Source organism: Dendrobates tinctorius, unplaced genomic scaffold (assembly GCF_039654945.1).
Source record: "Dendrobates tinctorius isolate UK_male_01 unplaced genomic scaffold, ASM3965494v1 ptg000035l, whole genome shotgun sequence".
Taxonomy (NCBI): domain Eukaryota; kingdom Metazoa; phylum Chordata; class Amphibia; order Anura; family Dendrobatidae; genus Dendrobates; species Dendrobates tinctorius.
The window spans coordinates 70,898,135-70,912,894 of record NW_027361703.1 but is presented as its reverse complement, the minus strand read 5'-3'; the positions used below and the strand labels follow the sequence as shown (position 1 = coordinate 70,912,894).

General features: G+C 43.1%; 1 protein-coding gene across 3 annotated transcripts in view; it reads right to left on the bottom strand.

Annotated features, from left to right (window-relative positions):
* Window positions 1–14,760, bottom strand: part of RELN (reelin) — a 1,162,997-nt gene that overhangs the window by 135,227 nt on the left and 1,013,010 nt on the right. For all 3 annotated transcript variants that reach the window (XM_073573631.1, XM_073573629.1, XM_073573630.1), the window contains exons 36-38: window positions 7,692–7,869; window positions 5,497–5,581; window positions 72–254 (exon numbers count right to left, since the gene is read on the bottom strand). In XM_073573631.1, coding sequence (XP_073429732.1) covers window positions 72–254; window positions 5,497–5,581; window positions 7,692–7,869 — 446 coding nt within the window. The remainder of the gene's footprint in view (window positions 1–71; window positions 255–5,496; window positions 5,582–7,691; window positions 7,870–14,760) is intronic.

Genomic DNA, 14,760 nt, shown 5'->3' with positions numbered 1-14,760 from the left:
TTATTTTATTTTTATAGTACATTTCATATCTACTGAATAACATAACATTACAAATACAGGTGTTATAATACCATTGTGGTATGGTTGCCATAGCCTAAATTTGGTTGCATTAGTTTGTGCGGCAGGTGGCAAAGCAACATTGACAAACAGAATATCAGTAGTTTGTGTGAAGTAAAATTCATCCATGAGGTGCCAGGTGATGCCCCCCGTGACAGAGAATTGTAGAAGAATAGAGTGGGATCTTTCTGGTGCACCTAAAACAACATAAACATACATTTAAACAGGTCTTATTATATTCCATGTAACAATATAGAGATAGACCTAAAGTATCATCTCATCAGGTAGCAGTTCAAATACATATAGCAATAAATAGGTTAAAAATGCACTAGAAAAATGTGCAAAAAACATATACCATATATGAATATACTGTATATATATATTATGTTTATTGTTTTGGGATAGAATCCATTTTCAGTGGACAGATCTGCCAACATATGGAGTGAGATCCCTAAAGACCATGATGACAAGTTCACTCATAGTCAGGGCATTCACTGTAAACTGGTCTTCAGCAATAGTCTTATCACATACAATCTGACTGTGACCAAAACTGACATCCGGGTCTTTGGGGATCACACTGCTGGTACTTGAAGATCTAAGGGCATACTCCAGGCTAAATGTCATCACATAAAAGTGGCTCCTTTGGATGTTTAAAATAGGAAGCTTATTTATATTTCAGTAATATCCATAATATAAAAGAAGAAAAAAAAATATTTTAATGTTAAATTAAAAAAAATATTATCTGATGGATTCTTGATAAATAGTGTTTTTTTTTATCATATCTCGTAAACATCTTGATCACCAAACTGAAAGGGGTTATCCACCTTTGATGACAATTTTTTTTGTCTTACTGAAATGTATGCAATTGGGGTTAAAAATATTTTTTTACAACTGGGTTTCATTGGAAATTTTGCACCACTTTCCTTTTATAGCCTCTGAATTACACTGTCTATTGCAGGTTGAAGAATGAATTAATGGGGTTGGCCCCATTACCTTTATTTTAATTGATGTGTTGGGGAGCAAAAGGCATGTATGCTGTTGAAAAAAGATACCTCTCCTAAAGCCCATGCCCCAAAAAGCCTGACTACAAATTGCCACGACCCATCCTGAAAAATATGAAGGCTACTGGGATTCTATACTCTGGAGGGTGAGACCAAGATAAATATTTTTGAACTGATGTCTTCAAAACTTTAAGGTGTTGCAAAGGTGAGGAGTACAACGAAAAACACATTGTGCCGATAGTGAATTTGATGGCAGTGTCCATATATGGGGCAGCATGAGAACTGCTGCATTTCATTGATGGCATTATGAATTTACATATGCACTGCTCTATATTAAAAAAGAAAATTCTACTATCTCTCCTTGCCCTTAGTCGATGTGCATGTATCCAACGTGACAACGATCCACAACAGACATCTAAGGCCACTGTTAACAATTCTGAAGAAGAACAGGATGAAAGAGAATTAGTGGCCAAGTATGTGTCCTGATCTGAACCTAATTGAACACTTATGGGGAATTTTGAAGAGACAAGATGAGCATCATTCTCCATTCAGCATTTAGAAGAGGTTGTTCTTGAAGAATAGAAAAAGATAAGATGTAATATGTCACCAATTTGTTCATTCCATGCCTAGAAGACTTTGGTGCTGTCCTTAAATATCATGGAGGCAAGGCCAGTTTTAGGCAAAGTGGGGCCCTAGGCAAAGTTTAAAATGGGGCCCCAAATGCTAACACATTGCACATCACACCGAAGCATTTAGAGTTCAGGAAGCTAAATGAGTGTGATCGACAATATTGAAGTCATTCCCGGCCTCTTTCCACCGGCTGAGAAAGAATGATGGGGACTGAGCGATCACTAAAGGATCACTAACAGATCACCATACAGTATCATGTTATAAGCAGCACATCTACAGTTTACACCCCATAGTCCTCCATATAATATAATCTGCCCCATAGTCCTCCATATAGTATAATACACTCCCCATAGCCCTGCATATAGTATAATACACTCCTCATAATCATCCATATATTAAAATACACTTCTCAGTCCTCCATATAGTATAATACACTTCTCATAGTACTCCATATAGTATAATGCACCACCATAGTCATCCATGTCATCCATGTAGTACAATTCAATTTCCATAGTATAATGCACCCCATAGTTCTTCATATAATGTATTCCCCATAGTCCTCGATTCAGTATAATGCAGCCCACACATAGTATTATGCAGCCACCCCATAAAGTATAATGCAGCCACTCCACAGAATATAATGTAACCCCCCATAGAATATAATGCAGCTCCCCTCATATAGTATAATGTAGCCCCTCCATAGAATATATGGCAACCCCCTCATACAGTATAATGCAGCCCCTTATATAGTACTAGCTGAAGAGCCCGGCGCTGCCTGGGCATAGTAACTGTGGATAGTTATAGCAAATTATAATTATTCTCCATCCCATAGTCCCGTGCCCATATACCCATCATACATACCCTCCATCCCATAGTCGAGTGCCCATATACACATCATACATATCCTCCATCCCATAGTCCCATGCCCTTATACCCATCATACATATTCTCCATCCCATAGTCTCACGCCCATATACCCATCATACATATTCGCCATCCCATAGTCGAGTGCCCATATACCCATCACACATCCTTCATCTCATAGTCCCATGCCCATATACCCATCATACATATCCTCCATCCCATAGTCCCGTGCCCATATACCCATCATACATATCCACCATCCCATAGGCCCATGCCCATATACCCATTATACATATCCTCCATCCCATAGTTGAGTGCCCATATACCCATCACACATCCTCCATCCCATAGTCCCATGCCCACATACCCATCCTCCATCCCATAGTCCCATGCCCGTATACCCATCATACATATTCGCCATCCCATAGTCGAGTGCCCATATACCCATCACACATCCTTCATCTCATAGTCCCATGCCCAAATACCCATCATACATATCCTCCATCCCATAGTCCCATGCCCATATACCCATCATACATATCCACCATCCCATAGTACCGTGCCCATATACCCGTCATACATATCCTCCATCCCATAGTCCAGTGCCCATATACCCATCACACATCCTCCATCCCATAGTCAACCATTATGACATCATAATGAGCGGCAGGGCTTGCAACCTATGATGACATCAGCGTCGCCATGGCAACCATTATGACATCATAATGAGGGGCGGGGCTTGATACGCACACACTTTTTCCCCATTATATAGATAGGGGCAAAATTGTTTGGTGAATTGGAACGCGCGGGGTTAAAATTTCGCCTCACAACATAGCCTAGGACGCTCTCGGGGTCCAGACGTGTGACTGTGCCAAAGTGTGTGTATGTATGTATGTATGTGTGCATGTATGTATGTCTGGGATTGGCATCCGCACCGTCGCAGCCACAGCCACAAAATTTGGCACAGTCACACGTCTGGACCCCGAGAGTGTCCTAGGCTATGTTGTGAGGTGAAATTTTAATCCTGCGCGTTCCAATTCATGAAACAATTTTGACCCTATCTAGATAATGGGGAAAAAGTGTGTGTGTGTATCAAGCCCCACCCCTCATTATGATGTCATAATGGTTGACTATAGGAAGGAGGATGTGTGATGGGTATATGGGCACTGGACTATGGGATGGAGGATATGTATGATGGGTATATGGGCACGGGACTATGGGATGGAGGATGTGTGATGGGTATATGGGCACTGGACTATGGGATGGAGGATATGTATGACGGGTATATGGGCACGGGACTATGAGATGAAGGATGTGTGATGGGTATATGGGCACTCGACTATGGGATGGCGAATATGTATGATGGGTATATGGGCATGGGACTATGGGATGGAGGATGTGTGATGGGTATATGGGCATGGGACTATGGGATGGAGGATGTGTGATGGGTATATGGGCACTTAACTATGGGATGGAGGATATGTATGAAGGGTATATGGGCACGGGCCTATGGGATCGTGGATATATATGATGGGTATATGGGCACGGGACTATGGGATGGAGGATAATTATAATTTGCTATAACTAACCACAGTTAGTTACTATGCCCAGGCAGCGCCGGGCTCTTCAGCTAGTATGGTATATAGGCCACCATGGTATATAGCCCAGCATGATATACAGCCCAGCATGGTATACAGCCCAGCATGGCATACAGCCCACCATGGCATACAGCCCACCATAGTATACAGCTCAGCATGGTATACAGCCCACCATGGTATACAACTCAGCATGGTATACAGCCCACCATGGTATAAAGCCCAGCATGGTATACAACTCAGCATGGTATACAGCCCAGCATGGTATACAGCCCCCCGAGAATGGCCCCACAGTCCAGTACGCACACTGATTAAAATAAAAAAACACTCCTCACCTTCTCCTCGTGCCCACGCTTCTCCCAGCTCCTGTCTCTTGCACTGCCTGCCTGGTACACAGTGAGTGCATGATGACATCATCGCGCACCCACTGTGTCAGAAGCAGAGCGGGGAATGATGGGAGAGGGATCGTCAGCTGACGCTATCTCCTCTATCATTGCTTTGAACTGTACCGGCGTCTATAACGCCAGTATAGTTCAATGTGGCGGCGGGGGGAGTCGGCGCTTCCGGCACGGGCCCCATATCGGCTGTGTGATGTGCCGCTAGCTGGGGGCCCCTGGGGGAGTGGGGGCCCTAGGCAGCTGCCTGGGCTGCCTGCCCCTAACGCCGGCCCTGCATGGAGGTCATATGCGGGTTGTATTCATGTCTGCATCAATTAATTTGGGTGAAACTGAATATTTTATACAGAAAATTATATTATTAACCTTACTTTCATGTTATAGGTTTGAAAAAATTTATATGAAACAAAATTGTATTTCTTGCGCAATTTCACAGCACTTGGAATTTTTTTCTCATTTTCCAGTGTATTGAATGGTAAAATGAATGGTGTCATTCAAAACTACAACTCATCCCCACAAAAAAGTCTCATTCAGCTATATCGACTTAAAAATTTTGAAAATTAAAAAGCTGAAAGCACAAAATTGGAAAACTGCCCAGTCGGATGTTGTTAAGTGCAATAAAGTATGCATTTATTGAAACACATATTTGGAGGGACAGAAGGCATCTGCCTGCTATGAATCTCCTTAACCCGGTCCATACTTTCCTTAGCGACCTATAAAACAAATGAACATCATCTGTCGATACAGAGATAAAGAACAGGAATTAATCATGGGACTGAGCTGCGTGCTAGCCAGCCTCTGGATGTCACCAATTTTAATACATTAGCACTGTACAGGCTCTGATAAGCAGCCTATGATCTGTCTGATGTTTTACTAGTGGTCTCCTAGTCACTTGTTTTCGCAACGTGTAACAAAATGCTACCAAGTTTTGGCATTTAGATTTTTAATTCTTACCTTTAGTAATATATTTAAGTGAAAACTGAATGTATAAAGTATGTGCACAGTCCAGATCTCTTGATACAAGCATTCTGGAGCCTTCCTGTAAATAAAAAAAAATATTTATAGGTTGCAGTCTAATAACATGACCAGAATACAAGAATATTTTTCTTTTTTCTGATGATTCTTTTTCTTGGCACCAAATACCAGTATTTTTATTAATATACTAAACTAGTGTACTGTACCTTATAACTTATAATGGAAGCTCACAATTTATATCTCAGTATTAGGGTACTTACAGTAAAAAGACCAACGTCATGACATACATTGCCCAAGCTAGTAATTCCTGCATGATGCCATGTTCTCAATTGGCAAAATAATTACCGTATTTTTCGGACTATAAGACGCACCGGACCATAAGACGTACGCTAAATTTTCAGAAGGAAAATAGGGAAACAAATTAATGCATCAAATGGGATTCCATCTTTCAGTCCAAATTCAGCTTACCGGGGGAAATCAGTAGCGCGGGTGGATAGTTGTCACAGGGGGTGTTTGGTGGTCCGGCGATGATATGACTCCATCCCAGACTGGTGCAGCAGGTTCTGCGGTGCTCGTGATGCAGGGGGGGCTCCATCAACATTTTCTGAAAGCCTGGAGCCCCTGCACATCCATTGTTGTGAAGCGGTGGCCTCTGGGAAATCCCATCACAGGCTGGTGCAGCAGGTTCGTCGGTACTCAAGCATGCGGGGGCTCCACCGATATTTTGTGAAAGCCCGGAGCCCCGCACATCCCCACTGCTGCAATACAGTGGCCTCCGGGAAAATGGCCTCCGGGAAAATGGCCACCAGTTTGGCACTTGTGCAGATTGAGATCTCGTCCCAGAGATCTCGTCTCATGAGATCTCGGGGGAGATCTCCTTGCCGAGATCTCAATCTGCGCATGTGCCGCTTCTGGCAGATATTTTCTCGAAGGCCACCCGTTACAGCAATGGAAGTGTGGGGGCTCCAGGCTTTGAAAAAATATTGGCGGAGCCCCACACCACTGTGCACTGCCGAATACTGCTGCACCAGCCTGGGAAGGGAATGTGATCATCGCCCTGCAGCGTCGGACCACCGTAGCATCGCCCGACTCCTGCTGCCCCCACAATACTTGTAACTGTATTCCAACTATAAGATGCACCCCCATTTTCCCTAAAAATTTGGGGGGATAAAAGTGCGTCTTATAATCCAAAAAATACGATATTTGGCTACATGTTCACATTTGGAAATATGGATGTACCGTAATTTAGGGCTCAGACAACAGTTTTTCACGCATGAGTTTTACAGATAGAACTTGTACCAATTATAGCCTATGGGGTTGTTAACATGTCCTTATATTTTTGGGGACCAACTGGTCTGCATCAATACAAAGAGACATATCCTATTTTTTATCCAAGTCAAAGATCAAAACTCGCCAATGCAAGCTTATGTGTCATGAGAAAGTCGGACTGCACTCATATGTCATCCATGTGCCAGCAATGTGCAGTCCGTTCTTCACCAATTGCTTGGTAGGAGAAATTTGAGAAACCTGCATCAGTTTTTCTTTTTTTTTTTTTTTTTTTAGAAAAAAACTGAAAGTAAAAACTGACACCCAAATCACCCAAATGATGACACTCAGCACTCAGATCCAAAACCCAGATGAAAATATTATCCAAAACGCTGAAGAAAATATTTTTTTTGTGTACAGGAAAAATCAGTAACATCTCAAAGAGGCCTTACAAGAATAATAGTAATGTATACAGTTGCAATCAGAATTATTCAACCCACATTGTAAATTAGATTTATTCCGGAACACTGCCAGAAACTGGTGCTTTGCTATGCATCACATTTGCAGCAGGTCATAACTGCCAAACGGTTCTCCACTAAAATACTATCATTAACGGGTTGAATATTGCTGAGACTGAAGTATTCATTGAGTGGCATTTTGTGTTGAATTTGGATTAACCACTTGTTATATTAGTTGTGTTTAGTTATTTAAATTGTTCTTCAATAAATGGTTCATTGCAAACTGCAAAAAGTTTGTAGGTATTGCTAATAAACCTAATTTGCAATGGGGGTTGAATAATTTTGATTGGAATTGTACTACACATGGTAATGAAAAAATAAACTTTTAAGATCAAGAGAACACAGTAGATCCAATGACTGATGTGGACAAAATCAATAAAAAGTACTAACCCCCTTAAAGATAAATGCTGTCCCTGATTTAATAGTTTCTCCATTAAGATTTCCCCTTTCTGCACCATACACTTCAGGCCATTGTTCTGGGTGTAGATTCCTGTTAAAGTCATCTTTAAGAATTGAAGGTAAAGGGACAAGTGGAACACAGTATGGACCTCCAAAGCCACGGTCGCACCTGGAAATGTTAGAATTTGTGTATGGTATTAAAAAAACAAGTTAAAAGAGGCAAATATATAAATAACAGACATAAATGTATTGTTTAGCAAAACAAACAAAAAAATATTTCAGACAAGCAAGGAACATTTGCAGTGGGCATTTCTCTGCCTTTGGGGTGACTTCAAAACCAGGAATATGATGTATAGATTGAAGCTAGGTGTAGAGCTGGACTGCCCACCTGGTAATACTGAAAAATACCAGATGGAGTAGCCCTGCAGAGTGACACATTGACCTGCAACACTTAATGGCATCCATGTCTACAGCAGTGTGGCAGAGCCATTGACTTCCCTTCTTCATCTCTCATGCTGGCAGGATGCAAGCTGCTACTGGCCTTTGGCCTGCTGAAGGCTGGGGAGATGCCTATGGCAAGCCGGAAACTGCAGTAAGGAGGAAATGTAGCCCTTCACCAATTATCATGGGATCAGGTTGAGGTAAGATTTAGCTTATTGCCAGGTACAGGACGACTCAAATGGGAAGCGGAGGTGGGGTGTTACTGTGTGGAGGAACAGTGGGGGTATTATTACTATGTGGTGGCAGTGAGAGGTACATAATTAATAGGTAATCTCACATTGGGAGCTTAATTACAATGTAGCGGCACAAAGGAGGACATTATTACAAAGTGGAGGCACAGAGGAGGCATTATTACTATGAGGAGGTATTATTACTATGTGGAGGTGCAGGGGTTAAGTATTGCTATGACAAGGTATGGGGGGCATTCTTACTATGAGGTGGCGTGGAGAGAGGCATTACTTGTGTGAGGAGGCACAGAGGGGGTGTTATTGTTATAGGGAGGCACAGCAGGTCCGCATTACTATGAGGAGGTACAAAGAGGGGCTTTTCTACCAAGTAGAGGCACAGTGGGCGATTTATGCAATATCAAGTAGAGGCACAGTGGATTTACATTATTGCTATGTCGTAGCACACATATAGAATGTATAAGAGGTGTGTGGATTTTTCCTGCGCTGCCGCAACAATACAGTTCCAAACTTGATGAGGTAGTAATGGTGGTTTATGGTGAAAAAAAAGGGAAAGAGAACAACAATGATCAACAAGAACATCACCGGTGAGTTGTTCTAGAATTACCTGTACTGTCTATATACAGTGGGGCAAAAAAGTATTTAGTCAGTCAGCAATAGTGCAAGTTCCACCACTTAAAAAGATGAGAGGCGTCTGTAATTTACATCATAGGTAGACCTCAACTATGGGAGACAAACTGAGAAAAAAAAATCCAGAAAATCACATTGTCTGTTTTTTTTTCATTTTATTTGCATATTATGGTGGAAAATAAGTATTTGGTCAGAAACAAGAAATCAAGATTTCTGGCTCTCACAGACCTGTAACTTCATCTTTAAGAGCCTCCTCTTTCCTCCACTCATTACCTGTAGTAATGGCACCTGTTTAAACTTGTTATCAGTATAAAAAGACACCTGTGCACACCCTCAAACAGTCTGACTCCAAACTCCACTATGGTGAAGACCAAAGAGCTGTCAAAGGACACCAGAAACAAAATTGTAGCCCTGCACCAGGCTGGGAAGACTGAATCTGCAATAGCCAACCAGCTTGGAGTGAAGAAATCAACTGTGGGAGCAATAATTAGAAAATGGAAGACATACAAGACCACTGATAATCTCCCTCGATCTGGTGCTCCACGCAACATCCCACCCCGTGGGGTCAGAATGATCACAAGAACGGTGAGCAAAAATCCCAGAACCACGCGGGGGGACCTAGTGAATGAACTGCAGAGAGCTGGGACCAATGTAACAAGGCCTACCATAAGTAACACACTACGCCACCATGGACTCAGATCCTGCAGTGCCAGACGTGTCCCACTGCTTAAGCCTGTACATGTCCGGGCCCGTCTGAAGTTTGCTAGAGAGCATTTGGATGATCCAGAGGAGATTTGGGAGAATGTCCTATGGTCTGATGAAACCAAACTGGAACTGTTTGGTAGAAACACAACTTGTCGTGTTTGGAGGAAAAAGAATACTGAGTTGCATCCATCAAACACCATACCTACTGTAAAGCATGGTGGTGGAAACATCATGCTTTGGGGCTGTTTCTCTGCAAAGGGGCCAGGACGACTGATCCGGGTACATGAAAGAATGAATGGGGCCATGTATCGTGAGATTTTGAGTGCAAACCTCCTTCCATCAGCAAGGGCATTGAAGATGAAACGTGGCTGGGTCTTTCAACATGACAATGATCCAAAGCACACCGCCAGGGCAACGAAGGAGTGGCTTCGTAAGAAGCATTTCAAGGTCCTGGAGTGGCCTAGCTAGTCTCCAGATCTCAACCCTATAGAAAACCTTTGGAGTGAGTTGAAAGTCCGTGTTGCCAAGCGAAAAGCCAAAACCATCACTGCTCTAGAGGAGATCTGCATGGAGGAATGGGCCAACATACCAACAACAGTGTGTGGCAACCTTGTGAAGACTTACAGAAAACGTTTGACCTCTGTCATTGCCAACAAAGGATATATCACAAAGTATTGAGATGAAATTTTGTTTCTGACCAAATAGTTATTTTCCACCATAATATGCAAATAAAATGAAAAAAAAAACAGACAATGTGATTTTCTGGATTTTTTTTTCTCAGTTGGTCTCCCATAGTTGAGGTCTACCTATGATGTAAATTACAGACGCCTCTCATCTTTTTAAGTGGTGGAACTTGCACTATTGCTGACTGACTAAATACTTTTTTGCCCCACTGTATATGATCTGTAGATTTCTATTGTAGATCCAGTATATACCATTATATATCATTTATTGTATGGTAGTAATATCAATCTTAATATAGTGGTTTTTGTTGATTCTCAGTATGGCGGTATTATTCAGGAACTACGGTGTATGCTGGTTAGGCTGTATGTAGTCATGGTCTACCATTATCTGGCAGTATTATTTGTCTTTTACATTGCAGTGTTGATGGTGATATTAGTCATGCTGTAATGGTTTTTGGTAATGATGAGTATGGTGGCAAAGAGTCCCTATGTGGTGTTACTATGTGGTCCTAAGGTGTCAGTTTGATTTACCCTTATATAGAGGTATTGGTAAAATTGCTTTTGATATACTTGAATTTTCTCAGTAATGGTAAGGTGAGAAATCTTTATAACTGATGCAAATAATAGCATTTAACTAGTTAACAGCCGCTGGTGGATCTCGATTCCACCCGCTGCTGTTGCGGGCTCATGTCAGCTGTATAAATCAGCTGACATGTGCCCAGAAAGGAGCGGGCTCAGCGCCGGAGCTCACACCAAACAGGGGTGTCACGGAGTTACCGCAACAGTGTGGAGCCAGAAGACCACAGTGTCTGATTACTCCTACTCTGGTGCTGAGAAGAAGCACTTCTTCATTTTAAATGTATTTATTTCTTCTGGCAGTACAGGGATTATGTTGGAAATCCCTGTGTTCACAGCTGAGCTCAGATAGTCACTCCTTTCCCCTTTATAACCTGGTCTCTGTTACAAATCCTTGTCAGAGCAAGCATTTGCTACATAGCTAAGGGAGGGAGAAGAGTTCATATGAGAAGGAGAGTTGGAGGAGTTATCTGTGACTGTTGTTTGGTTTGTATGTGTGGTAATTCCTTATCCTTCTCTATTTTGGTTTATTCCCCTACCTCCATGCCCCAGTGCATTCCTCTGTTATATGTGAGAGAATATTTTGTACGCCTGGAGTTTTCTGTTAACCCTTGCTGTGTTGCCTTGTTTGTCGGGTTGGCGTATTATGGGTGCACAGTAACGCCTCTCTTCCCTGGGTGGGAGAAGAGAACTGATGGAGGGCTAGCTTAGGAAATAAGGCAAGGGTGGAGGCCCCGGCATCATCACCTTTAGAAGTATCCCAGGGCGTAAGGCTAGCTAGGGCGCATCCTAATGTTAGGGACAGGGAAGGAACCCCTGGTCCCGCGTCACCCGACAGCTGTGTCGTGACAGGAGGAGTCTGACGTGTGTGTATTATTACACCCAACATTGGAAAGGGGTTAAAGGAATAGGTGAAGTGAAATACCAAGACAGGTTATCAAATTTAGGGCTATTTAGTTTGGAAAACTGATGGTTTAGGGCCAAGGATATTACAATGTACCACTATATGAATGGTGTCATGCTGCCGCTGTATACTCACCCAGCCTCCGCTCCCGTGCCGCAGCCCCCCACCGTTCGGCAGCCGCAGCGGTCCCTTCTGACAGGTCCGCAGCCGATGAAATCTCTGCATGCAATGCACATGCGCCGTAGGCCGCAGCCCGCAGCCGTGCCTCCCTCCTGTCACTTGTGCTCCGGCGGTGCCCTGACCCAGAAGCACCGCCGGACCAATGGCAGACCAGGCAGGGGTATATCAGGCTGCCCTCCTTTGATGGAGGTGCCTGATCTTCATGTTTGTTAGCACACTGGGCCCCTGTTCCATCATACACAAGCTTGTCTCCTGCAGTCCTGCCTTCCGTGTTTCTGCTCCATCCTGCTGCCTGTGCTCTACTCCCGCAGTCCTACTCCGGTGTCCCTGCTCCGGCCTGCCATCTGTGCTCCAGTCCTACAATCCTACTCTGGTCCTGTCTTCTGCAGTCCCGTGGTCTTACTCCAGTCTGTTCTGAACCGCCCCTCTATCGTGGTACCCGAACCCCTGGGCCTGCTCCTAACGATCCCTGTATAGGGGTCGGCTCCACCTGGCGGCTCACCCGGGGTCCCCTCGGTGCCACGATCCAGAGGGCCCACTCCTGGAGATTTTCCTCACCAGACCGGCTGCGGTAACAAATGGACAGTACAGAGATCTTTCTAGTGAGCTTTTACACCTAAGCCTGCTATGATGACAAGTGCCATCCTTTCCCTCTAGAAAATAGATTTAAAGGGGTTGTTCTCCAGACAGAAAAACCTTACTCCATTGCTAAATTTCCACTTATAAAATAACAACATCCCATGCTCATCGCCGATGCAAGTGCCGTTCCAGCAATGAAGACATTGGGGCTCACGTGAGGTTGTTATGTCATGTGTGCCCTGCAGCCAATTAGCAGTCACTTAACACTCACTCATTTTCTTGACCCTAAGGGACATGTGGTATAAACAGGACGTCATCAGGGGGTGAAGCTGCGGTCACATATCACAACTTCTTTCACTATGATGACATCCAAAATCAATCGCTTTGATTGAGAAAGAGAGGAGTCTCACAGCTTCTTTCACCACCACTACACATCTTTCAATGAAACAAGATGTAATAAGGGGTCAGAGATAAAAGCAGGATGAGCGACAGGTGTGCCACTGAATAACTTCTTTTTCTGAAACGAGACCATATCAGGGGGTGGTGATAGAAATAGGGTGAGTGACAGCATTGCTGCCTCATAATAATGATTAGTTTCAAAGCAGTGACTGAAGCTGTGGGATAACACATTGCTGTTACTCACCCTGTTTCTATCCCTGCCCCCTGATGATATTTCATTGAAAGAGTTGGCAAGGACAGAAGTGGTGTGGTGGCGGCGAGAGAAGATGTGGGGCAGCAGTTACAGAATAAGTGTTGTGGTGGCGAAAGAAGCTGTACTGTCCCCTGATGATGTCCAGTTTCAAGATGAGAGATAGAATCTGCAGAGAAGTGACTGCATAGTCACCCTCCTGATGATGTCCATTGGAAATGTTACAGGAAGTAAAAAGAAAAAACAGATACCATATATACTTGTGTATAACTCGATCCGAGTATAAGCCATAATTTTGCCACGAAAAACTGGGAAAACTTATTGACTCAAGTATAAGCCGGGTATGCATTGTCCCCCTCGTCCCCATTGATGAGTTTGTGATTTGATCTTTATCTCTCAATGGGAGATCGATATGCTGGAAGGTTTCCAGATTTTGATCTGAGGCCTACTCGAGTAGCGGAGAACAAACACACACAGAGACAGGGTATGTATCTGCAGGATGTTCCCCCTTTCCTGATTTAATTAGGTAGCTTATATGCTCATTTGAGTAGGCGGTAACATTACATCATCACATTTCATTGGACAATTGATCATTCAACAGTAAGCATAAATGGTTCCAACCAATCATATTCATATTCGTTAACCAATCAGATTGTACTCGGCTGTTAATTATTAGTATTTGTGTAGACGTGCTGAAAGCTTTAATAGGTCTTGGGTAAATTACACAAGACCCCAATATTATTCTCATTAATCTAGCCTCATGACAGTTATAGCTCCATTAGCCTCATTAACCTGTCTTACTAAGTATTCATGGCCCCAGTATCTACCTAGCATGTGGACGTGTAGTTTCAATGTCCAACTGGGTGCAGTAAACAGTTTATCCATCACGTACAATTTCTTATGAAGAATAAGGTTATAGGTAATCATTATCATGAGACAGCATTTTCATATACAGAGTATGCATGTAAGACCCCAGAAATACATTGATATTAAAAGGACATACAGAATTCCCTGTCAGTCCCCCCTTTTGAGAACAGATATGACTCTACCATTCACATATAGGTACATTCAAAGGCCTAATGCCAGTGTCGGACTTCCTAACCCTTCTTCTGCCGAATTCCCCATAGGGAAAGGGAGATCATATCTAATTCTCAACCTCAAACCATTTGCTCATAATCATTATTATAAGGTTTCATTGTAATATACATAGTTTTAGTAATAGACGCATCAATCAATCTTTGAAGTAGTCCTCTGATACATGGTATGCAGCAGCATCCACAAGTCACAAGTACTGCTGCTACTACTGCCAGAGAGATGAGGAGGCTGGACACAAGATGACTCCATCTACCGAACCAGGATTCCAACCAGTCCATGAAGGGATTGTTGATACCCGAATTTTCTGCCAATTCTTCGGACAGGGATGTAAGACCCTCCAACGCCTTGGTGATACTCCCATCTGGACTTGTAT